We start from the raw sequence: 27075 nt of genomic DNA, 5'->3' as shown, positions 1-27075 counted from the left end.
ATAATTTAGATCATTAGTCAGACTCTGACTTAGAACTATCTATCCACCTCCTACCTCACCCACTTGCCATTCTACCCACTTACAACCTCAACCACCTATTACCGTACCCACTTACCTCACCCACCCTACCCACCCCATCACCTTATCCATTAATTAACATTTATCCATTCACCTATTCACTAACATTCACACTGGACATTTAAACTTACCATACAGCAGCTATTGCTATAAAAAGAGGATGTGTCTTGTCTTCCCCTGACACTACTGCAGTGCTGCAATGGAGTTCTAAAATGGACGCTGCATTCCATATTTCTAGAGAAGCCAGGCTCAGAAGACACAACAGAAAAGTGGAGCTCCCTTTAGGTGTGGAAACCTTTGAGTGGAACGGCAATCTGCGATGATTGCTGCTTTGCAGAAGATCTGGGCCTTAGTTACTTCCAAATAAATCCTTTCCATATTCTTTTCCATAGACTTAAAAAGCTAATTTATTTGTTTTTTTTCCAGTTCTGTTCTTCATTCACCCAGAACTTCACTCATTGATCCAATGTCTTGCTTTTTAACATTTTGCATCTCTGCATTGTTACTTTTTGTCCCAGTGTTTAAATACAAACTGTACAATGTTCATTACAACCCAAGTGTCCACACAATTCTTAGATACCTTGATGTGATAGCAATGGTTGTGTATTACTGCTATGTTGTTTTTACTAAATTTTACAAACTCAGGCAATTGAGCAGTCACAAAGTCTCAGAATTCACAGCAGAAATGTCTTGGTATTTCTGGAGTACAAAGTTCCATAAACAAGTAGCAGTGATACCCACAACACTTTGGACTAACATCGGCACTTAGCCTGATGACGACGTAAAAAGGTTTTCATGCAGCTATGTCCACAAAAATGTTGATGGTTTTTGGATAGTAATAAAAATAGCCCTCAAGCAACATTAACACATAACTGCATGAGAAAGACAGTGATGTATATGGAAATATAGTGAGGGATTATGACTGTACAGCATGATCTTCTGTAATTAGTGATGTACTGGGTTAGAAAAACATAGTTATACAGCACCTTTAATGCAATAAGACACCTAAAGCATGCTTCACAAGAGCATTACAAAGCAAATTTCAACACCGCGTCACTTATGGGAATATCAGGCAAACCACCAAAAAACTTGGTTGGAAAGGGAAGTTTTAAGGAGGACAGAGTTTGAGGTGGAAAGGTTTAGGAAAGGAATTCCAGAGATTCGGGTCCAGGCAGCTGATGACGTGGGACCACCAATGGTGGAGAAATCAAAACTCCGGATGTTCAGGGGGCCAGAATTGTAGTTGTGCAAATATCTCCGAGGGTTTTGTGATTGAGGAGATAGCAAAGATAAGGAGTGGGCAAGGCCACGGAAGGATTTGAAAACAGAAGAGCACAGTAGGAGGCCATTTGCTGCATCATGTTGCACTGGTGTCCAAATGAGCAATTTACAGTGTCATTCTCCCCATAATCCTGGACATTTTTCCTTTTCAGATTAACAGTCTAATTCATTTTAGAATGTTTCAATTGAACCAGTCTCCACCACACACATTCTAGATTTTAGCCACATGCTGCGTGAAAAAGCTTTTTTTAATATTACATTTGCTTCTTTTGCTAATTACTTTCAATCTGTGCCTTCTTGCTCTTGATCATTTTATGAGTGGGAATGGTTTCTCCCTATCTGCTCTGTCCAGATCCCTCATGATTTTGAATACCTCTATCAAATCTCCTCTCAGCCTTCTCTTTCCACAGAAAAAAATCCTAACTTCTCTTTTCTATCTTCATAATTGAAGTTCTTCATCCCCTGAACCATTCTTGTAGGTCACAGAGGAATAATCTGCTGGAATATATAGCAATTATAAAGGTCTTAATTTGTAACATTGTTATTGACTTGAATACATATTACAGTTCTTATTCCTAAAGAGATCAATCATATGCTACACTCCACCCAATAAAACCAGTTTGAATGAGTTTATAGCATACAATGATGCCAGTTGTCTTATAGCTGATGATGTTATTAATTAGATGGTCATTCAGTTGAATACCAATAAAGATATTGGTGAAGTTCTTGCTTTGGCCTTGGGAAGCAGGAAAATAGTTTACTATAGAAATTGCAGAATCTTCTTCAAACACAGGTGCAAATAGTATTTGTTCGTTTCCTACATCTTGTTGGGACAGTTGCTGGGAATGGCTTCTTTAAGTCTGATTTGCAAATGATATCTGGAAACTACAGCTGCGCATAACTTACTCAACAGAAACGTGGAAACTGAATGAGTACTGAAGCTGGCATATTATATATTACCCCTTGTCCATAATCCGAACTTCTATAAAACTTAGCTGGTACTTTGAATAGTTGAAATTATCCTGTTTGAGAGGAGGCAACAAACTCTCCTTTCTGTTGTTATCAGTGGTTGATAAAATGATTAAAACTGAAGTTTTAACGGCTGAAAGTTTTATTTTCCAGGTTGTACGACTGACAAACTCTGGTTTTTGAATTCCAGCCAATTTTGGGCTGAAAATATCAGGCATGGATTGTTTGATTTAGTCCCTTCCCCAAATTTTAATAAATTACTGGTAAATAAAATAATCACCATGCTAAAGGCAGTGGAAAATTCAGATCTTCTCACCTCCGTTCCTGTCCCAATCTCATAGCTCAACTCCAGAACCAGGACTTCCTATTGTTTAATAAGTAAAGCTATCACTTGACAAGGTTGACCACATCATCCTCCAGTGCCTCTCTTGAGTCATCCAGGTGGGTTGAACTGCCCCCTCACTCATTTTTACCCAGTTCCATTCCTATCTATCAGGTCAAAGCAAGAGAATCACAGCTTCTCTTTCTACCCTTTCACCATAACCTCTGGAGTCTCCCAAGGATCTATCCTTAGCTGCTTCTGTTTGTTACCTACATGATTCCAACCGTATGCTGACAACACCCACTTCTACCTTATCACCAGCTCACTTCACCCCTCCACTGACACTGATTTGTCATGTTGTTTGTGTGACATTCAGTGTTGGATGAACAGAAATTTTAGAAAGGCCTATTCCATTGTCTTCTGAACTGCCCCAAACTTAGTCAACTGTCTGAGGTTCAACCAGATTATTGGCAGCTCTGTTATCATACTTAACTCCAAGATGAGATTCCTCCCACAGGTCCATGCTATTATTAAAACTACCTATCTTGACTTTCACAACATCACTGAACTCCATCCCTGCCTCAGCTCATCTGCCACTGAAACTCCCATCAATGCCTTCGTTACTTATGAAGTAACTGACTTATTATTAATGAGAAATATTAACCCCTTGGAAGCAACTGTGGACTATTTTCTGCAAAAAAATAATTCTGTGGAACATGTTGTATGTTTAATCATTGAAAAGCCTGCTATTTCCCTGTTGTGCCATTCCTCACTCTTTCCCAGGTCAGATTCTCTATGATGTGGAGATGCAGGCATTGGACTGGGGTAGGCACACTATGCTAAAGGCAGTACCAGGTTAAAGTCCAACAGGTTTATTTGGTAGCATGAGCTTTCGGAGCACTACTCCTTCATCAGGTGAGTGGAGAGTTGGGTTCACAAACAGGGCATATATAGACACAGACTCAATTACAAGATAATAGTTGGAATGCGAGTCTTAACAGGTAATCAAGTCTTTACAGGTGCAGACAATGCGAGCGGAGAGAGGGTTAAGCACAGGTTAAAGAGGTGTGAATTGTCTCAAGCGCGAACAGTTAGTAGGATTTTGCAAGCCCAGGCAAGTCGTGGGGGGTTACAGATAGTGTGACATGAACCCAAGATCCTGGTTGAGGCCGTCCTCATGTGTGCGGAATTTGGCTATCAGATTCTCTATAAACACTATTCCTAGCAACTGCTGTAGCCACAAGGCTTTTAGAGTTTCAGGCGTGTCTTAAATGGTGCTAATTATGCATGTTATTGGGCCCCTGTTGATGCACTTAGCTCAGGCTGAATGCAGAGATCATTCCAATGAGCACAAAGTTGGCAGTTGTATTTCTATCAGTGGATAAGAGTTAATCGTACATCCTGATCCCCACTCCTGTTTTTGTGGGTTATCCAATTTAGCCTGTGTATCATATTAACACCTATACTACTACTGGCTTATCCCTCACCTCCAGTCACTAGCTGATGGATTTTGTTTTATATTCCTGACCTGTAAATAATGTCAAGATTGGCTTATATTACATTTTCTGCAAACATTTTACAGCTGAATCTTTGATCACAGTTGCTTCTCTACTTACATCTGCCCTACCACATACAGAACAATCTGATCCTCAAATTCAGTCACTTAATTGCTTCACTTACTGTTTGCTGCTAAATTTGGCTATCAATCTCCAATGCCCCTATTGGCCAATTAATCAATTTCTGGGTACCTATTTATCGTTACTGTAGTTTTATCTCCTGATATTGTAACTTAATATACATCTTCCTTTTAGAAAAAACAAATGTACCCAGTAATGCTATTAATTTTGGGAATTTTATGTCAGGTATCCAGAGTCACTCCCAGATCAGCTTGATGCACAGCAACAGTCGCTGTATTCAGCCCAACAAACTGCCCCAGTCAACTCTGGAAAGGCAGCTATTACTCTACCAATGCAGCATTTTCTTTCTTTTCTTTCATAACTAACCACATTAACCTAATCTGTTTGAAAGACATTACCAATTAGTGCAAAATTATTTTCAGTTAGTGATGATGACTCAACATCCTGAGATGCTAGCTGAAACTGCCCAAATTCATTTCACGTACAGTGCAACCAATAAATGGGCATGACTTTCATCAATTGAGATTGCATTTGAACCCAGGTACCCACTATATTGGCTAATTTTAATTTTGGTTTTGATACACATTTTCTTCACTTGTATGTTCTTCAAATTGGGTGAATTGTATACTTGCGTGTGATGCTAACAGAGAATTAACTGGCCTGCACACAGAATCCTGTGCAGAATTCATTACACAAGGATTAAAAATCATAACACAAACAAGCTGGTTTAAAGAATAGTTTTGAATTTGCTACTTATACTGAATTATGCATGTTTGTTCTTTTGAACTGATCTCAATACCGGGTACTTGCATTTAATATACTGAAATCTAATTTATTTTGTTGTTTTTCTTTTATTGGTTCATGAAAAGGTCTTTCAAATCTAGTAAATTACATGTACAATATTTTTTCTTTATAAAAAGAGTGCACCTATAAATTATAAAATGTAAATTATTGTATTCAAGCAAATAAATACAAACAGAACGTTCTTTGAACATTAGCCACGGTACATAAATAGAATACCGCACACTCAAGTGAATTGTAAATCTGCATTCATAAATCAAAGAAACATAATAATCACCTTAGCCATTCCAATAATTTATGAATGTTCAATTATGGAAATCTATAGCAGTAAAAACAGAAAATGTAGTAACCACACAATGGACACATCAGAACTTGAAAAGTCCAAACAAAATAGCCTGCTGTTTCAGGCTTAGCTCATTTGTCAGAACTTTCTATACAGATGCTGACTGACTTACCATGCGTTTTCAGCATTTTCTGTTTTTATTTCAGATTTCCAACATCCATAGATTTCCCCCATTGCCAAATATTCTGATGAAGGTTTACTAGTAACGTAAATGTTTTGTATGTTATGCAGAGTTTGTGATATTTTAGAATATTTATTTCCATCACTGTAAAGCCTCTGTTATATGTTGTGAAAGTGCATAAAAACTGTATAACTCCTGCTTGAATTTTACATAACATTAACTGATAGAGTAACAGTAATTAGCTTTATTGATAGTTTTATTAACTTCTTGAGGGAAGTGTCATTAAACACACACTACATAGAAGGACAAAACCTATGTAATTAAAATTCCCAGGACAAACTTGTACGTGGCTGCTCAGTATATTCAACATATTAACAGTAGTGTTTGTTGTCGCTCAAATTGAGTTTCTACAAAAAACGTAATAATATAAACCTAATGACATACTTTGTCATAATTTAACATGGAGTAGAGATTTCCATGTTAACTGTAAAATATTGAAATTGTCTCTTCACTAAACAAATAAATTATTAGTTTATGGTAATGTTATATCATTCCTAGTGTTGATTTGTACTCAAACTTCCTTGGAGCTAGAAATAAGTTCATATTTATCATCTGAATCTTCGGCTGGCTTTCATGCCACAGTTTCAACCCGAGTCAGATACTATTGTCTATAAAACAATTCTGTCTTCATACCTTACAGCCAATACCCCGACTCTGTCATCACCAGTCATGGCTGTGTCCTGTCCCACTGGCAGGACAGATCCACCATAGGTGGTGGCACAGTGGTACACAGGTGGGAGACAGAGGTCCTGGGAGCTCTCAACATTGACTCCTGATTCCATGATGTCTCATGGCTTCAGTCAAACACAGGTAAAGGAACCTCCTGCCAACTATCAACTACCTCAGCTAATCAGTCAGTACTCCTCTATGTTGGACATTGCTTGTAGCAAGAGCACAGAATACATTCTGGGGAGGAAACTTGAATGCCCATCACCAAAGGATGGTATTATTGACCAAGCTGGCCTAGTCCTAATGGACATAGCTTCTGGACTGGGCCAGCAGCAGATGGCAAGAGAACCAACAAGAGGGAAGAACCTACTTGACATCATTTTTACCAATCTGTCATAGATGCATCTGTCCTGGACAATATTGGTAGGAGCGCCAGTTCTTGTGGAGATGAAGTCCCATCTTCACACAGAGACTTTCATCCAGCATGTGGTGTGGCACTATCACCGTGCTAAATGGGATCAAGTTAAAACAGATCCAGCCGATTAAAACTGGGCATCTGTGAAGTAGTATGGGTCATCATGAGCAGGATTGGAGCTGTATCCGTCCACAAACATTAATCTCAGGACCCAGCACATCTCTTACTATCCAACAGCATCAAGCCAGAGGATGAAAGAGTGTTCAGTGAGGAGCAGCACCAGATGCATTTAAAAATGAGGTGCCAACCTATTAAAGCAACATAGGTCTACATGCATGCTGAACAGTAGAAGCAGAATTCGATAGGTAAAGCTAACTGATCCCACAATCACCAGATCAGATGAAAGCTTTGCAGCCTTGCCAAATGCAATCGTGAATGGTGGTGAACAATTAAACAACTAGCTGGAGGAAGAGGCCCCAAATATATCCTCATTCTCAATGATGCCGGACCCCAGCACATCAGTGCAAAAAGACAAGGATGAAGCATTTGCAATCATTTTGAGCCTGAGGTGCCTTGTGGATGATCATTCACGGCCTCCTCCTTTGGTCGCCAATATCACAGATACCAGTTTTAGAATACGATTCACTTTACATGATATCAAGAAATGGCAGAAAGCATTCAATACAGCAAATGCTATGGGCCCTGAAAGCATCTTGGAGTAGCATGGAAAACTTCTGCTTGAAACTAGCCGCCCTCCAACCAAGCTGTTCCAGAACAGTGGCAACATTGGCAATAAGGAAAATTGCTCAGGTATGCCCTGTCTGCAAAAAGATGGGAAAATCCAATGAGGTCAATTACTGCCCTAAGATCATCAGCTGTCTTTGATAGTGCTATGAGCTGCATTTTCACAGAAATTACACTCAGTTTGGGTTCTGCCAGGACCTATTCTTCATCATCAGGTCAGAAGTGGGGATGTTTGCTGATGATTGTACAATTTGCAATCCCTCAGATACAGAAGCAGTTAGTGTCCATATGCAGCAAGACCTGCACAGCATTCAGGCTTGGACTGATAAATTCACTCGGGGTTGCACTTGAACTGGAGGGAGTCCAAAATCCTTGCGGGGAGGTTTGCTAATGCTACCTGGGAAGGTTTAAACTAGTTTGGTAGCGGGGTGGGACTCTGCGCAAGAAAGGGGCCAACGAGAAGTCAGGAGAAAATACAGTAGCCAACGAGAGCAAGATTAGGAGTCAGGATAGCCAGGGGCACAGTAAACGAAGAGAAACGACTTCTGGTTTAAACAGCATTTATTTCAATGCACAAAGCTTAACAGGTAAGGCAGACGAGCTCGGGGCATGGATTGGCTCTGGGGACTGGGATTTAATCACTATTACAGAAACATGATTGAGAGAAGGGCAGGACAGGCAGCTCAATGTTCCAGGATACAGATGCCACAGGCATGACAGGGGTACAGGTAAGCGAGGAGTGGGGGTTGACATTTTGATAAAGGAAGACAGAACAACAGTCCATAGAGAGGATATTCTTGGGGTTCATCAAATGAGGCCATATGGAAAGAATGTAGAAACAAGAAAGGGATGGTCACTCTGATGGGACTGGAGCAGATGTGTACAGAGATTGCAGATAGTTGTAAGAAGAATAAGGTAGTATTGGTGGGAGATTTTAATTTCCCCAGTATTGACTGGGCCACCCAGAGTGCAAAGGGCCTGGACGTTCCAAGGAATAAAGTCCCAGCCTGGCCAATCTCTCCCTATAACTCAGGCCCACTAGCCCTGGCAACATCCTCATAAATCTTCTTTGCACACTTTTCAGTTTATCAATGTCTTTCCTATAACAGGGTCACCAAAATTGTACACAATACTCCAAGTGCAGCCTCACCAACGACTTGTACAACTGTAACATAATGTCCCAACTCCTATACTCAATGCCCTGACTGATAAAGGCCAGTGTGCTAAATGCCTTTTTCACCACCCTGTCTTATACTTGTACTCCTAGGTCCCTCTGTTCCTCAACACTCCCCAGAGCCCGACCATCCACTGTATATGTCCTAGTCCAGTTTGACTTTCCAAAATGCAACACCTCATACTTATCTGTATTGAAATCTGTTTGCTAATCCTAGGTCCACTTTCTTAACTGATCAAGATCCCCCTGTAATTTTTGATAACCTTCTTCGCTATCAACCATACCTCCTAATTTAGTATCATCCACAAGCTTACTAACAATGCCTTGTACATTCACATCCAAATCATTTATATAACTAACGAATAACAGCACCATCCCGAGGCACACTACTAGTAATAGGCCTCCTGTCCAAGAAACAACCATCGATCAACACCCTCTGCTTCCTACCATCGTGCCAATTTTGAATCCAATTAGTTAGCTCTCTCTGGTTGCTATGTGACCTAACCTTCCAGATGAGTCTGTCATGCGGGACCTTATGGCCTTGCTAAAGTCCATATAGACAACATCCACTGCCCTACCCTCATCCATTCTCTTGGTTGCCTCTTCAAAAAATTCTAAAAGATTCGTCAGACATGACTTCCCATGCACAAAGTTGTGCTGATCATCCCTAATCAGACTTGACTATGCAAATGTTGGTAGATTCTGTCCCTCAGAATCCCCTCCAGTAATTTATCCATCACTGATGTCAGGCTCACTGGCCTGTAATTCCCTGGCTGTCTTTTCTATCCTTCTTAAACAATGAACGACATTAGCCATCCTCCAGTCTTCTGGAACTTTGCCAGTGGAAAGAGATGATGCAATATCTCTGCAAGGGCCCCTGCAATTTCTTCCCTAGCCTCCCACAAGATCCGAGGATGCACTTGATCAGGCCCAGGGGATTTATCCACCTTAATGTGCTTTAAGGCTGCAAATACAGTCTCCCTAGCAATATGCATGTGGCCCACTTGTCTCCCTTATTTCTTTAGCACCCATGATTTTCTCCTCAGTAAACACAGAGGTGAAATATTCACTAAAAATCTCACCCATCTCTTGTGGCTCCACAAACAGACAGCCATGCTGATCTTTAAGGGGACCTATTCTCTCCCTTGCCACCCTTTACTCGTACTATAGCTATAGAACCTCTTGGGATTTTCTTTAACCTTACCTGCCAGATCCATCTCTTTTTGCCCTCATAATTTCCCTCTTAAGTGTACTCTTACGCTTTTCATAGTCATCGAGGAATTCTTCCTCAAAGAAAAATAATAAATTAATTATGATTTCATTTTCAAAAACCATATTGATTCTGCCTGATCCCAATATTATTTTGTACATACTCTGCGCTAACCTCCTTAATAATGGATTCCAGCAATTTCCCTGTAACAGATGTTCGATTAACTGGCCTATAGTTTCCTGTCTCCCTCCTTTCTTAAATAAAGGTGCTAAATTAGTTCATAGAATCATAGAAACCCTACAGTACAGAAAGAGGCCATTCGGCCCATCGAGTCTGTACTGACCACAATCCCACCCAGGCCCTGCCCCCATATCCCTACATATTTTACCTGCTAATCCCTCTAATCTACGCATCCCAGGACACTAAGGGGCAATTTTTAGCATGGCCAATCAACCTAACCTGCACATCTTTGGACTGTGGGAGGAAACCGGAGCACCCGGAGGAAACCCACGCAGACATGAGGAGGATGTGGTAACTCCACACAGACAGTGACCCAAGCCGGGAATCGAACCCAGGTCCCTGGAGCTGTGAAGCAGCAGTGCTAACCACTGTGCTACCGTGCCGCCAATCGTATTTTCCAATCTGCTGGGTCTCTTCCAGAATTTAAAGAATTTTGGAAGATTATTACCAATACATCTGCTATCTCTGCAGCCACTTCCTTTAAGGCCATAGGATGCAGGCCATCTGGTCCAGGGAGCTTGACAGCTTTCAGGTCTAATAGTTTACCAACTAACATTTTCCTGGTGATGGTGACGGTTTTAATTTTCTCCCTCGTTTTCACCTCAGTTTTCTGCAGCTTGTCATTTTAATTCTCTGCCTCACTCCTGCAGCGACCTCAGCCTCCTATACTTGAGGAACAGCACCTCATCTTTTGATTAGGCACTTTACCGTTTCAGGATTTAACACTGAGTTTAACAGTTTCAAGTCATAGCCACTGACCCCATTTTTTTTAGGATGACAGCTGATGGTGATGATTCTGCTATTCCCATTCACATCTACTCCAGAAAGATCTTTCATTTCTTTACTTGCCCCATGACCATCTTATTTTGTTTAGCAACATCACTCTTTTTGTCATTCAATCTCGCCTTCATTCCACTCTATCATAGATCTTTTGTTCTTTCACCCCGATCAGCCCCTATCCCTACTTGCTGGAAACCTGTTGCATCTCTTACTTTTTTCAGTTCTTATGGAAAGTCATCAACCTGAAATATAAACTCTGTTTTCTCTGTCCACAAATCCTGCCTGAATTGCTGGCTATTTCATAATTTTCTGTTCTTACATCAGACCTTTATTATGCCACTGCTTCAGAACTTACAATCTTTGTCTGGAATAATAACTTTGCTCAACATAAATATGGAATAGGAAAAGGTCATTAACCTCATCAAGTATAGACTTCTCAAAAGATAATGCAAATCAGTGTTGCCTTAGGCATTGTCTAATTTATTTAAACTAATGGGAAAATTCAATAGCTATAAGGGAACATTGAAATGTGTAATCTACCTTCTAAAAGCAATCAGATAACAACCCTAGTGTATTAACCTAATGTTATTCAATCTGGTCGGTTGGAATTAAAACAATTTACATTGTTCAACCCTGATCACTAAAACATTTATGAATCTCATTTGGCATTGCTTTTACTCCATGGATTACGTGACAGTGAGGAGGTAGAGGGAGGCTGCAGCGAGTTGGTCAAGAAGTGGTAGAGGAAATTTTTTAAAAAAATATATTCTTTCATGGAATGTGCTTGTTGCTGGCAAGGGGCCAGCATTTGTTGCCCATTCTTAATTGCTCTTGGACTGTATGGCTTGCTGGGTCATTTTCAGAGGGCAGTTAAGAGTCAACCACATTGCTGTTGGTCAGAGTCACATTTAGGCCAGACCGGGTAAGGATGGCGGATTTCACATGAGTGAACCAGATGGATTATTATGACAAACAATGATAGTTGTCATGGTCACTATTACTGAGACTCAATTTATATTCCACATTTTATTAATTGAATTTATATTCCACCAGATTCCATGATGGGATTTGAACCAATATCCCAGAGCATAAACTTGGGTCTCTGGATTACTAATCCAGTGACAATGCTGTACCACTACACACCACCTCTCCCTAAAAAGGAAAGGAAGCAGTTTTAGAAATTATTCTACTGAGAACAGGGGAGATCTGGATAAATAGACTGTAATACCAGATGCAATTCTTGTGGGTGTTGTTATAGGTTTAGATTTCTGAACTAGAGTAAAGTGTTGCTGGTTACTTCCTTAAGTGGTCAGAGCATCTTAGATTCAGAGATTCATCTATACTAGCAAATGTCTAACGCTATATAATTTAGGAGTGCAACAGTGGAACCTCCTGAAATCTGAACCAAACATTCTCTCTCTTTATGCACATGTCTTTTCAAAGCAGGATCAAGAAAGCACTTGGTAAAACAAAGCTAGATGTGAATTATTCAGCTATTCTATTTCACAGTGAGTTAACATAATGAGCAATAGTTATGATTAGATTCACTTATTTCAATCAGCATCAATTGTCTTCCCTTAATCATGCAAAATAATAAACAATAATATCTTTCCATGCATCATGTGGATCATTTTGCTTGACTTAAGCAACATAACTTCAAATTATTCTCTTAGGTGATAATTTTTTTGCAACCTTTTCTGGACTTGAATGGTTATGGTTGCCTCTCTAATCACAAATGGGAAAGCAAAACTATCCCAACACAGTGGATGTGAGGTGCTTGTCAACTGCCGAGACAAGGTAACAAACTGCTTATTATTCAGTCGATGAGAAAAACATAAGGGTCATATTTTGAAAACCGAATCAACTCCATGTCCTTTAAACAAGAGACATGTGTAAATAGACGATGCTTTAATTTTTTTTTCATGGAATAATGGTTGAAAGATTCAGAAAGTCTTAGGCTGTAGTTAAGTACATGTGGAGTAATTAGCATAACTAAACTGTCGTTGTTAAACACAATTGTAGTAGTTATCATAAAAAACTGTTGATTCTTAATAAATGTGACCTTAAAATCACTAACTAGTTTTTGACCAAGGTGTTATTAGCTTGACATTTGAGAAGCAACAGTCTTAGGCTTGCGTAAGTTAAAATGGCATTGGGGTATGTGAGGGAGCGACTGATATAGAGTCATAGATGTTTAAAGCGTGGAAACAGGCCCTTCGGCCCAACTTGCCCATGCCGCCTTTTTTTTTAAACCCCTAAACTAATCCCAATTACCTGCATTTGGCCCATATCCTTCTATACCCATCTTACCCATGTAACTGTCTAAATGCTTTTTAAAAGACAAAATTGTACCCGCCTCTACTACTACCTCTGGCAGCTTGTTCCAGACACTTGCAGTTATAGAAGGGGGTGATGAGTATTACAAGTCTATGATTGATAAGTTTTCTAAAGTAGTTGAGAGAGTAAGATTAATTTAAAGAAAACAGTCTAGAAGAAATTTACCTATGGGGCACATGCTGAATAAAAAGCAAAAGGTGTTAAGGGAATGGATAGATAAGCTGCAAAAAGAAAGCCATGGCTGGCAAGAGGATGTCTTTATAAGTTACAACGAGAACAGGAGGCTTTTGATGGGGCACATTGTAAAAAAAAATTTAGATAAAATATTGGAACAAAACACTGAGTTATAAGCAGAGAATGCCAAGGTGAAGGGATAGTTAGAGGGGGCAAGAGAGGCTTTAAGAGAACTAGACCGATGGAGAGGTTTTGTCTCCCCTGATGCAGAATATGTCCCTTGTTGAGTGAAAACTCCGGACACAGATTGGCCACCAGCAAGTAATTGCGGCTGCTCGCTTTACAGACAGAGGAGGTGACACTGGCACTTTCTGCTCTGTCCCTCCTTTGTGATAAGGAAATGCCGGTGTGTGTGTGTGTGGTTATCTGAGTCAGGGCAAAGATGGAGATGGAGGAGAAAAGTGAAGAATCACCCTCTGTGGTCAGAGGTCATGACCGCATCAGGCCCCTTTCTCATGGTGAGGTTAGGGAGGCAGGATTTGGGATTGACTGTGGACGTGAACTCCAACCCCCTTCTCCTCATGCCAAAATGGGAACATTTTAAGTTAGAAAGTGATGATTTTAAACAGATGCTCCTAGCTTTACACTGCCTAGAATTAAAACATTAAACGAACCAGGAGACTACGGCCTTGCTCAGGGGGTCGTAGAGCCTGACCTGTGCACAGTCCTAGGGGGAAGAGAACATTGAGTTTCACAAGATCCTAGTTAGCCTCAAACAGGTTCCTACCTTTGTGAAAATTATCCACATAATGGGTCAACATGTTACTTACATGTGTGATGGCCATAAGAGTAAATCACACAGGACCGCAGGCACCTCACCCTACCAGGCTATGATGGGCTAACTAATGAGGACATCTGCCCATCTGCTCATTCTACCTCTCACCCTGTTCCTGCAGGAATGGTTAACCGGAAATGGTTAGAGTCAGTGGTAGAACATGTCCAAAAAATAATGACTTTGTAGCCCAATGTACTGGGGAAAGTAGCAGGCCATTTGAATCCTAAGTGTGAGAACTGGTCATGGTCGCAAATTATTTGAGGAAAGAGCATGTTTTTGAACCACAATGAATAAAAAGTGGTCTCAAATCAAATTTATGGACAGTGGGAGAGGTGACCACCCTGACATCACAAAGCTTTGCCCCTAACCTTACATTCGGCTGCTTGTCCTGTCACCACCACCCCGTAACCTCTATTCACTCACCTGTAGTCTGAGGACCCCTGCGTTCCTGGGTCTTGGGTAGATGTAGCACTGCCAGCAGACATTGCTACTGGCAATGACAAGCTGTCAGGCTCTGGTGGGCCAGCGGCTCCTGGCAGGCTCAGTTTTTGCTACTGTGAACCTCAATACATGGGGAAGGCTCAAAAGTAATCAATTAAGTGCCTGGGGGCACTTAATTCTGTTGGGCCTCCCTTGCTGAACTAATGGGGGTTCCCTCTGGGTCTCTGATCAGTAGGCCTGACAAAATCCCAGCCACTGAACTAAGCATGATGTTTCTGCATGAGATATTAGACAGAAAAGATACAAAAATGTTGGATAGATCAATCGTAATTTAGGTTGCTGAATAAAATCACACAGATCCTTTTACAATTCAGTACTATTTTAGTCCAAGCCAAATCACAGCTCATGCTGCAACCCCCACCCTTCCAAATAATTTTGAAGCTAATATTTCCACAATTGCAATGTAGTCGACTTTAGAATTCTAATATATTTTTGACAAGATCCTGAAGTGGAGATTAATTGCTGAGGAAAAGAGTCATACAATAGGGGGCAAAGCATTATGCTGTATAGAAAACTGACCTTGAAATAGAAAATAATCACTAATGGAAACATTTCAAGCTATGAGCCACAGTCAGTTCTGAGGCAGGTACATGAATCAATTTATGAATAACCTGCTCAAAGTCCTTTATTACCCAGACTTCATTTGGAGAAAATGAACACATCCATTGGAAATGTGGTTAAGTTGCTGAACGCAAGCACTGATCACCTCATGATGTTAAATTCTTTTGAAAATATAAAAAAATTACATTATATAAAGACAAATACTTTAACTTGTAAAATTAATTAAAAGTATTCAATATTAATTCAAAATCTTAATATTTAGAATTAATTATAGAAACAAAAATAGATTTAATCCACTCCAGATGCAGTAATATTTCTGTAACAAGTGCAGAATTGCTTTTCATATTTCCAGCAAAAAGAACTTTTAAAAAGCTAAAATAAATTCATCAGTAAAACAGTGTTAATATCATGAAATCCATCAAAAGTTGTACTTTTGAACAGAGTTGTTAGGGCTATAAAGTTTAATTTCTTGTTGCCTTGAATTAATGCATATTTCAAGTTGCGATTAATAAAATAATTTCATAGAATCACAGAATCCCCACAGTGCAGAAGGAGGCCATTCAGCCCATCAGGTCTGCATCGACCACAATCTCACCCAGGCCCTATTCCCATAATTTTGGGATTAGCCTGCTAATCCCCCTGGCACTAGGGGCAATTTAGCATGACCAATCAACCTAGCCTGCACATCTTTGGAATGTGGGAGGAAACCGGAGGACCCAGAGGAAACCCATGCAGACACAGGGAGAATATTGGTATTCTGATTTATAGATATCTACCAACGAGACAATCTTGAGCTCACACTTTCTGTCCGTGGGATTGGCGGCAGGGCTCAAGATGTGGCGAAACCTGGAAATTGCAAATCTTGCTGGCGAGGCAGCGATTTCCGGTTTCTGCTGGTCCTTGCCGGCGATGTAATCAAGTTCTTGCCCATAATGTGCAAGAATCTGATTTACATCTATTTAAATAAATTTCAATGTAATTAAACACGCCACTCACCAGATCTTCCCTCCCTTACTAAAATTTCATACCTCGCCAATGTGCCATCACATCAGCGAGATTTACAACAGTTAAAAGTTCAAAGTTTATTTATTAGCGTCACAAGTAGGCTTACATTAACACGGCAATGAAGTTACTGTGAAAATCCCCTGGCGCCTGTTCAAGTACACTAAGGGAGAATTTAGCATGCCAATGCACCTAACCAGCACGTCTTTCAGACTGTGGGAGGAAACCGGAGTACCCGGAGGAAACCCACGCAGACATGGGGAGAACGTGCAGATTCCGCACAGACAGTGATCCAAGCAGGGAATCGAACACGGGTCCCTGGCGCTATGAGGCAGCAGTGCTAACCACTGTGCCACCTTGCCACCCTCAGGTTCACTCAGACCTGAACCTGTTGTGGGGACCCCCTCTGGAGCAGAAAGGTGAGGGAGAAGGGAGGAGGGGGTGCTTGAGACCTCGTGGTGGGGTGGGGGTGATTACATCCTGGTCTGATTGGGGCACCCTTTCAAAATGGCACCCTGATCTCAGTGCAGGTGGCTTTACCGGCGTGTTTTAGGTACTGTCCCTCAAAATGAAGGCGTGCAACACTCCCCTCCCCCTTTTTTTGATAAAGTGTCACAAGGTCAGGAGAAAAACCCTGCTTGTTTCTCTGGAGAGAAACATGACAGTTTTCAGTCAGATCCTGACACTTTGCTATTTTTTGGTAAGATTCCGCCCAATAACACTAAGCTGTTCTCAAAACTCCCTAGCACAAATAATTTAAACATGATAAACCAGCAGAGCAAGAAAAGCAAGTTGACATAAAACCTAACTGCCTGAGCTTTATGAGCTGAAATTTTAGCTTGGATACCCATAGCTTGCCCAATTGATTAAATTAGGTCTAAAACTAATACAGCGATTGAGAGATGTGATAATTGATTAACTTACAAAAAAAGAGCAAAAATAGGTGACTTTTCTGAGAAATAATGCAAGTAAATATGTGCATTAGTACAAACATCAAAATGCTATGTGCAATAGTAGGGTTTTTTGGCCAGGAATAAAACAACTAATACTTACATATGTGCACATTCATCATCTTAGCACAGAATTTACACATGGCTTCGAGGTCATTCAGTTGCCCTTGAAGAAATGAAACTTGTGCCTCCAATTCATCCTCCTGGAATTAAAAAAATTAACTCTTACAAATCTTTAATATATTATACTGGCACACGCTTGCTTCTCTGGAGTTTTACTAATTTTAGTTTCAATACTTAAAAAGAAATTTAGCAATAGTACTGAGGGACATAAGATATTAAATTAAACCTCTTCACAACACTGATGTTACTTGTTTCATCCACTTAAGGTATTTTAGATCATGAAACAGTCTGATGAGATTGGAACAGAAAACCACTTTCTTACTGACTTTGAAGAAAAGTTTGGAAATGTTCTGTTTGAATCTTTAATTAACACACTACATACTTAAATTTCCATTAGTAACTTAATATGCCGATGAACTGTGAAATTGATTTTTGAATGGTTACCTTTCATTTTTCATTGATTTTAGGACGGATACCTTTCATTCGGATAGCCTACTTGATCCTTCTCAATAGCTGATCTGTTCCAACTCAAAAAACAAACTGATAATACTACTTCAAACTTCAGAAAGGCAAAAGTACAGAATTGCTCTGTAACAATTCATCATTTGATTGTGGACTCCCATGTACTACAATGCGACTGAATATGGTGATGGAGCATCCTAATCCCTCAACCATGATGGAGTCCAGCATGTAAATCCAAGAGGCGAGGCTGATGTGTTTTCAAGCATTTTCAATCAAAAGTCCTGAGCAGATTATTCTACTCGGCCTACTCCCGAGATCCCTGCTGTCTTAGTTCAGACAGCTCGCTTTACGTGACGTTAAAGAAGCGATTGAGTGCACTAAATTCAAAATAAGGATCATGCCAATCAGTATTACAGCAGTAGTACTGAAGGCCTTTGCATCAGAGGTAGCTGAGCTGCTAATCAAGATGTTCCAGTACAGATGTGACACTGTTATGTATCTGACAATATGGGGGGATTGCCACTAATGTTCTATCCACAAAAAATAAGATAAATCTAAATGATCCAAATAACTCCCGATGAACATCTCCCTTATCATCAGTAAAATCATCGATAGTGCCATCAATCAACATCTACTCAATTTGGATTCCACCAGAACGATTCAGCTCACACGGTTATAGCACAGGAGACAGGAGTTCTGTGCCAGCAGTGAGGTGAGAATAGTTGCACTCACCAAACAACTTTTGGCTGTTGATAGCAAGAAGCTCTAGCAAAACTCGAGTTAATGGGCAGTTTAAGGGAAACATTCTATGGTGTATCACGATTTTAGATAATTATTTGAAGTTTTTCCAAGGTCCGACACATGTCCTGATTAAATCCCCTCCCCTAGAGGGAGCCAGTCCCAAAGCCACGCAATTGGGTTCTCCACATCTACTCAAACCTCAGATAAAGGAGTGAAATCAGCCACAATGATCTTATTCCTTATTTACAAACAGTTTTTGGGTAGCTCATAATGTTCCCAGAAATTATAAGAGCCCAGATGAAACTCCTCAGTCAATATTCCCCCATGAGTCTTTGATGCAGAAGATTAAATGAGACAATTTAAGTTTTAAGTACACACAAATATATTAGAATAAGAAAGCATGCAATTTGGTGGTTATATGAAAAGAATAAATCACTACACTAGATTAATCCCAAAAGGAAAATAAATGGCTAGTTCTTAGTTTTACAAGAGAATCCAAGCTTTAGACTTATTATACATTTATAAGATTTATTCAAAGAATGAAAGAATATGGATATCCATCAAATATTAAAGTAGTTCACAAGATGTGAGACTCGTTAGGTTCAGTTTAACACAGCTCCCATTATTTGACCTTTCTCCTGCATCTTAACTCATTTTTCTAATATCCCATATATTTTCTGTCTCAATGCAGAAGCCCTCCCTCCCACTCCGCTACCCACCCAAAGCTAAGCCATCTCTGTCTCTTGTTTTAAAGTTTGCTACATTTTTGTTGCAATCTCTCCCAGCTACAGTATAATAGCCAACATGGTTGCTCTTTTTTCAGTTCTGAAGAGTCAAATGGATTTGAAACAGTGGCCACGATTCTCCCATTGCGACCCGCAGCTTTTCTGGCAGGTCGAGGCGGGAGATGCGCGTCGTCGGCCTTGTACTGGGATTTGCGCATGCGCCGGGAACGCGTGTGCATCTCCCAGGGCCGGCGAACAGTTGCCGGTCAGACCACGCTGGAAACCGGCGGGAAGGCAGGTAAGTAATTTGAATCTTTTTTTAATGTTTTAAATATGCTTAGGAACTTTCAGGTCCCGATTGAATCTCCCACCCCGCCAGGAGTACTTCATTCCAGCAGGGTTCAGACTAGCTCCCCACATTTGGGGAACTAGCAGGGGACCCCGGTGGAATGAAGGGTGGGGGCAATCGGGGCCCCCCAGGGGGTCGGGCAGTGCTCCCTAGGCAGGGGCACCCTGGCAGCACCAACCTGTGCCCCTGCCCAAGGGGCACCTTAGCACTGTCCACCAGGCATTGGGCAGTGCCAAGGGGGCAGGCCTATTGTGAATGGGGCCTAGGGGCAATTGGTGGGAGTGGGGGGTCCCACTGCCACTCTGCATGGTTATCGGTCTGGGATGGAAGGAGGCCTGCCATTGGGGCAGGCAGTGGTAAAGGAGGTAGGGGGATCGCCACTGCTTTGGGGGGATCGGGGGGGGGGGGCGGTGGGCTGTACGTTGGGGTGCTTCAGAGCAGGTGGGGGGGGGGGGAGGGGAGGTTGCTGTGGAGGCCGTGATCAAGACATCGTGGGGGGGGGGGGGGGGGGGGGGGGGGGTGGTGTGGAGGGGCAGCACTGCAGGGGATCCGGGCTGGCCAACAACCCGGCTGGCAAGCAAATGGGGAGTCTAACAGATCAGGACCACTGCGCATGCGCAGAGTTCCAGAACTGTCAAACTCTGGCGTGAATAGGCCCCGCCCCCCTGGGTTTTTAATGTGATTCACGACTGGGACCTCTGCAGTGCACAGAGTGCGGAGATTCAGGTGAAAAGCTGAACTGACAAAACAGTCGGGATTTAGAAGAGTTTTCCCGCCAATTCAGCACTTTTGGGAGAATCACCCCCATTAACTTCGCTTTCTCTCCCTAGAGATGTTACCAGGATGCTGTTTTTCCAGCATTCTGTTTTGTTCCACTATTTCAGTTTGGGTTGAGATATTTTTAGCGAACTTCTGAGTTGTATAATTGATGGTTATGGAAGAAAATGTTCATTTGATCATTAATAGACCATCCCTAACTAATATCTCATAGTTGGTGAAAGGCCTTAATGGAGGTACCCATTCAATTTCTAAATGTTAGTGTACCCGAACAGATGCCAGAGTGTGGCCACTAGGGGATTTTCACAGTAACTTCATTGCAGTGTTAATGTAAGCCCACTTGTGACATTAATAAATAAACTTACAAACTTAAGTTCACTGCATCACATTTTTGATTCTTTAAATTTAAAACAAAACTCCAGTGATTTTCTAACATAAGCAAATACCTAAAATAAATTCTCAATGAAAGGCAGTCAGCATTGTTTTAGGTTGCTTCAGTTTTCCAAAAACCAAATGGGTTAAATTGCTAAAATTTTAAATTCTGTTCCATTGTTTGCTTATTAGGTTAAGCCAACTGAGTGATTCTATTTACAACATTACATTTTACTCATAACTCGGTCACAAATCGTATTCCTTTTAAAGTTCTGCTTTAAAAAGCTGCCCTCTGCTGCACAAACCAAGGATTCCATTCACATACGAACAGTCTATTGTGGAGTACTGGCAGAGATAAATGAATTAAATAACCCACCTATTAAATTGATAAATGTAGACATTTGAATAAATAAGTTTCATTTTTAAAGCAATATAAAACATTTCATAGACATTATCGACTTGTGCACAATGCCCTTGAGACAATTTGGAATTGCAGCTGCAGACTGGCAAAGAAGCTATACTTTTATTTAAAGGATTACATGCAAAGAATCTCAGTTAGAATAATTTTTGTTGCTTCAGTTAAAACAAGTAGCATTATTGACATAAAGGCTTGTTAGGATACCAGATCATAAACCCCAAGGGATATTATGAAGTCAGATTGGACCCCAACAATTTTCTATTTTGGCAATGTGAGGATAGAGTTTCACTCGAGGTGTGATACTACTGACAAATAGGGAGCTTTTATCAAAACAAATTTTATTTCACAACACAGTTTAACTATAACAAATGAATTAGCTTAACATTGAACAACTGAGTAACACTTAAACATTACAAGATACAATTCTTAATTGCTCACCTATCCCTATGAATTTCAATTATAGACATGAACCTCCTCTTTACAGTAAGTTAGCAAAACACAGGTTTACGTGTTTATACTTAGGTTGCCAGTTGTAGAGCTTTCAGACAACCGTGAGAGCGCGAGTGCGAGAGTGAGAACGAGAGCGAACACAAGGGAGAGAGAGCGTGAGCAAGCACGAGAGCGAGAGAGACAGAGAGAATTGAGAGAGAGTTGTTGCTTCTTTCAGAACCAGGTAGTAGCTGCTTGTTTTAAAAATGAAAGAGAAAGTGTGTTTTCCCTATAAGCTTAGCTCCTCCTATTTAAGCTCATGATTCTGTCCCGGCCAATCAACCTAATCAAAACTCTACTCTGAAATTCCAGGGGAAACCTAAGTAAACACAAATGCATTAGCCCTTCTTAAACACGTACTTGTCATGTTCTTCCAGCTACCATTTTAAAGGTTTCTTAGACAAATTGGTGCCCTGCCAAACAGGTCAGAATTCTAAATATACCCCTTACAAGAAACATGATATACATATATTTCTTAAAGGCACAGTTTCAACACAGGCTAAAGATATTTTAATATTCTATTTTTATTCTGATTTATCAATACGAACAACGCATTTATAGTAATTATCGATACAATTCAATATAAATGTGTACGTGCAGACAATATTATTTGATCTCTGGCATGCATACAGTAAGTCTGAGAAAATGCTCAGGTCTTTCTTACTGATTTCTGATGCCTTTTTGTTGCTGTTTTCCCTCTGTCTCTTTTTGTCTTTCTACATTCTCTGAGGTTCCACTCCCTTAACTGCTTTTATTTCTTTCTGCCCCAATCTACTTCTTTCTTGGTCTAATTTTTGGAGGGAACTTGTGAATGATATGGACACCAATGGCTGTAGGTTGCATTTGGGATGCCACTTTTGGGGAAAATTCCCCCCTCAGTGGCTTCCTTGGTGTTCCCTTCCCAATTGTTTCTGCTTCTTGTTCACCCAGTCTCCTAATGATTCCCTTTCAACTACCTATTCCTCATCCTAGCACTCCCACACTCATGTCACTAACCATACTTCTTCACTTCTGTATTTTGAAAGAGAGTTGGGGGTGAGGATTTGTTGGCCAGGATGCAGGACAGATAGGATAACAATACCACTCACTGGGGAGAAGGTGATCAGCCTACTTGGGGGAAAACATGTTATTTCTTAAACATATTCAGTGAGAAACATCCATCTTGGGTAAGGAGAGAGTTGAAGTGGCTGATAAGCATGGCCAATGGGATGGTGTGGGCAGATAAACATGCTTTTCACGGTGAACAAAAATGGTCACCTGGATGTTTGGTGAAGATCCTCTGGGCTAGTGGAGCCTGACTAGGATGCATGCTTGGTGGCAAGTCAGCATATAAATTTAGTTAGTAGTTGTGGTAAGCAGTGTGAAGTTAGCTGCTAGAAACAGTGAGGGTGGGCAGCCTGTGGAAGCATGGCAGAGCCGGGGAAGAGGAAGGATGAACTGGGGAGTATTTGTTACTTCTGTTGTTAAGCAAGTGCTGTTTTTAATGCAGCAAGGAGAAAGACTCTGTTTTACTACCGAGTGACAAGGTTGTCGTGTGCTGATATGTTCTTATTAAGGTGCTATTTCAGAAAGAAGAACAATTTGAGGATGTTGAACAAGGGCGTGGGCGGGGTCAGTTACGTATTGCGTTAGGAACAAAGATTTGATAAGCATAGATTGTGTGTGTGTGGCCGGGGGGGCGGGGGGGGGGGGGTGGGGGTGTGGAGGGAGGGAGCAGTGGTGTTAGAATACAATGACCCAAATCTTCTGGTGCCTGGATTGTCGGAGAACAGACATAAAACTGAGACGTGTGTCAGGACCCCATGGAAGTACCCGAAAAGTTTTAACTTCTGATGGGCAATTCTGAGATAGAGTCAGACAGACACTTACTTCAGAGTTGATGGCGTCCTGAGTATAATTAATATATAACAACTTATATATAAAAATATATATATATAGATACAAGTTAGATATGAAATGTAGATACAAGGTGTGAAAACTCCAACTTTTCATGGATCCCAAAAGCTACTTGAAAAGACATCAGAAACACAGGACCTTCAATAGGACGAGGAGCATATTGATAAAGAAAATCAGGGAAATTGAAGCATGGATGTGGTAGCTAAACTTGCCTCTCCTGATGTTCAAAAGCCAATATAAGAATGACATAAAATGGACTGGTAGAAAAAACACTTGTAACAACCATCTGTATTACTACAATAACATAGCAATGGAATGCCGTTAATATTTTGTTATATAAATATTTACCAAGGGCAATGCATGTGAGAGTTACATTCAGTTATAGAAATGAAACTTTGCTGATTGACTAAAACTAATGATTTGCAGAAAGGTTTCGTAATCACTTCAAACCTTCACCGAATCCAATGAACTGGAAGCAGAAAACCTATTACCAATAGGATTATAATGAAATGCAGAGTACAAAATAAAATAAAATTTCAACACAAACAGGCTTATAGAGAAAAATCCATAAAAGTCGCAAGCACCTAGAAATGTTGTGGAAAGGGTGCTGAATATCAGTGAGATGCTGGCAATCAATAAATACTCTCATTCCATAAATAAAACATTTTGACCAAAATCATAAACTGTTATATTGCACAAGACATAACAGCTGAATGAGGAAAGAAATCTAGTTTCATACAAGTCTTAAACACTAATTAACTGAACCTGTCTATCATAACAATAGGGTATCTACAAAGCAATTGCACACCATATCAAGAAAAAGGCTGAATCTTGTGCGGAGTGGCAATCACTGTCAGATTGCCACTCTACTCCAGTTTGTTTCCTTACACTGCAGCTCCACATTTCTCACTCAGTCCTCTGACTTGGGCCTGCTGAGAAACATGGAGAACAGCTGCTTTTAGAGTCAAAGGTGGGTGTGAAGTCAAGCTGCGCAAAACACTTGCCTTGGTACTCTGGGTACTTTATCACAGCTGTAAAAAAAACAGGAAAACAAAAAACAGCCCTTAACCCCACAAACTCTCCATGCCAACCAAGGACACCTCATGTTCCCACCACAACCCCTCCCATGGTGTCCTTTTATGTAGCATTATTTTTTTATTTTCTCTATCTAAACCTGCCTTCATTTTTTTCTCAGCTCCACCATACTTCCCCTTAATATCTCTCAGAGATTTTTCTAGTCTGTGTGTAGGTAAGGTGGATTAGCCATGGCAAATACACAGGGTTGCGGGGATAGGGTAGAGGGGAGGGCCTAGTGGGGTTCTCTTTCGGAGAACTGATGTAGGCTCGATGGCCTGGATGGCCTCCTTCTTCTCCGTAGGGATTCTATGATTCCATGGTTCAATGGAGAAACACAGAAACTAGGAGCAGGATTAGGCCAATCGACCCTTTGAGTTTGCTCCGTCATTCAATATAAACATGGCTGATTCTCTATCTCAGTGCCATATTCATGCTTTCTTTCCATACCACATGATGCCATTAAAATCTAAAAAAACCCCATCACTTTCTTGAATACTTTCAACGACTTGGCGTCCACAATCTTCTTGTCTCATCAAGGACTATTGCAGAAAATGAAAGCTCATGGTGTAGAGGGTAACATATTGGCATGGATAGAAGATTGGCTAGCTAACAGGAAACATAGAATAGGCATAAATGGGTAATCTCCTGGTTGGCAAGATGTTACGAGTGGTGTGCCACAGGGATCAGTAGTGGGGCCTCAACTCTTTGCAATTTATGCAAATAACTTAGATGAAGTGACCGATGGTATGGTTGCTGAATTTACTGATGAAGCAAAAGTAGATTGTAAAGTATGTTCTGAGGAGGATATAAGGAGGCTACAAAAGGTCAAAGTTAGGTGAAGCGAGTGGGCAAATTTCTGGCAAATGGAGCATAATGTGGGAAAATGTACGATTGTTCATTTTGGCAGGACGAATGAAAAAAGAACATTATCTAAATGGTGAGAGATTGTGGATCATGGAAATGCAGACGGATTTTGTGTCCTTGTGCATGAATTGCAAAAGGTTAGTATGCAGGTGCAGAAAGTAATTATCAAAGCTAATAGAATGTTATTGTTTATTGCAAGAGGAAATTAATATAACAGTAGAGTTATACAGGGTATCGGTGAGAACACATCTGGAGTACTATGTACAGTATTGGTCTCCTTATTTAAGGAAAGATGTAAATGCATCGGAAGCAGTTCAGAGTAAGTTTACCTGGAATGTACAGGTTGTCTTATGAGGAAAGGTTAGACAGGTTAGGCTTGTATATGCTGGAGTTTGGAAGAGTAAGAGGTGACTTGATTGAAACTATAAGATCCTAAGGGGTTTTGACAGAGTGGATGTGGAGAGGATGTTTCTCTGTGTTTCTCCGCACATGACACACATCTTGTGGGAGAATCCTGATCTAGGCTCACTGTTTAAAAATAAGGGTCTCCTATTTAGGACATAGATGTAGGAAAACATTTTTCTCTCAGAGGTTTGGAATTCTCTTCCTAAAAAGATGGTTGAGGTAGTGTCTTTGGATATCTTGAAGGTAGAAATAAATACATTTTGGATAGGCAAGAGGGTGAAAGGTTAGGAACATGAGTAGGCCATTCAGTCGATCGAGCCTGTTCCACCATTTAATGAGATCATGGTTGATCTGTGGCCAAACTCCATATACCTGCCTTTTGCACATATCCCTTGCTAGCTTTGCTTAACAAAAAGAAAATCTCAGATTTAAAGATGGCAACTGATCTAGCATCAATTGCTGTTTGTGGAAGAGGGTTTCAAACCTCTACCACCCTATGTATGTAGAAATGCTTCCTGATGTCTCTCCTGAATGGTCTGACCTTAATTTTTAGACAATGCCTCCTAGTTCTCGAATCTCCAACCAGTGGAAATGGCTTATCTCTATCTCTCCTTTCTTTGCCTGTTTGTATCTTGAAGACTTTGATCAGATCACCCCTTAACCTTCAAAATCCTAGAGAAAATGCATATAATTTGCATAATCTCTCCATAGAATTAAACCCCTGAAGTCCAGGTATCATTTTTGTAAACCTACACTCCCTCCTCGGTGAATATATCCTTCCTAAGGTGTGGTGCCCTGATCTGCTCTCATACTCCAAGTGGGATCTAACCAGGGTTTTGAATAACTGCAGCATAACTTCTGTGTCCTTATATTCCAGTCCTCTGGATATAAAGACCAGCATTCCATTAGTCTTCTTGATTATTTTCTGTATCTATTCATAGCAATTTAGAGATCTATGCGCCAGAACCGCAAAGTCTTTTTGGACATCTACTGCATTTAACTTCATACTATCTAGAAGATACTCTGATTTATCCATTTTTGGTCCAAAATGAATAACCTCATACTTACTTAGATTGAAATCCATTTCCTCAGTTTTGGACATTCGCTTAGTCTATCAACATCTTTGTAATTTTATGCTATCATCACACTGTCCACAATGAGGTCCAACTTTGT

At 40.6% G+C, this 27075-nt stretch overlaps 1 protein-coding gene across 7 annotated transcripts in view; it reads right to left on the bottom strand.

Moving 5' to 3' along the window:
* tbc1d5 (TBC1 domain family, member 5) overlaps nt 1-27075 on the bottom strand; it is a 494311-nt gene that overhangs the window by 27529 nt on the left and 439707 nt on the right. For all 7 annotated transcript variants that reach the window (XM_078235915.1, XM_078235905.1, XM_078235953.1 and 4 more), the window contains one exon: nt 17308-17407. In XM_078235915.1, the coding sequence (XP_078092041.1) occupies nt 17308-17407 (100 nt within the window). The remainder of the gene's footprint in view (nt 1-17307; nt 17408-27075) is intronic.

This window comes from Mustelus asterias, chromosome 2 (assembly GCF_964213995.1).
Source record: "Mustelus asterias chromosome 2, sMusAst1.hap1.1, whole genome shotgun sequence".
NCBI lineage: Eukaryota > Metazoa > Chordata > Chondrichthyes > Carcharhiniformes > Triakidae > Mustelus > Mustelus asterias.
The sequence above is the reverse complement of the archived record's forward strand: the minus strand, read 5'-3'. Positions and strand labels throughout refer to the sequence as shown.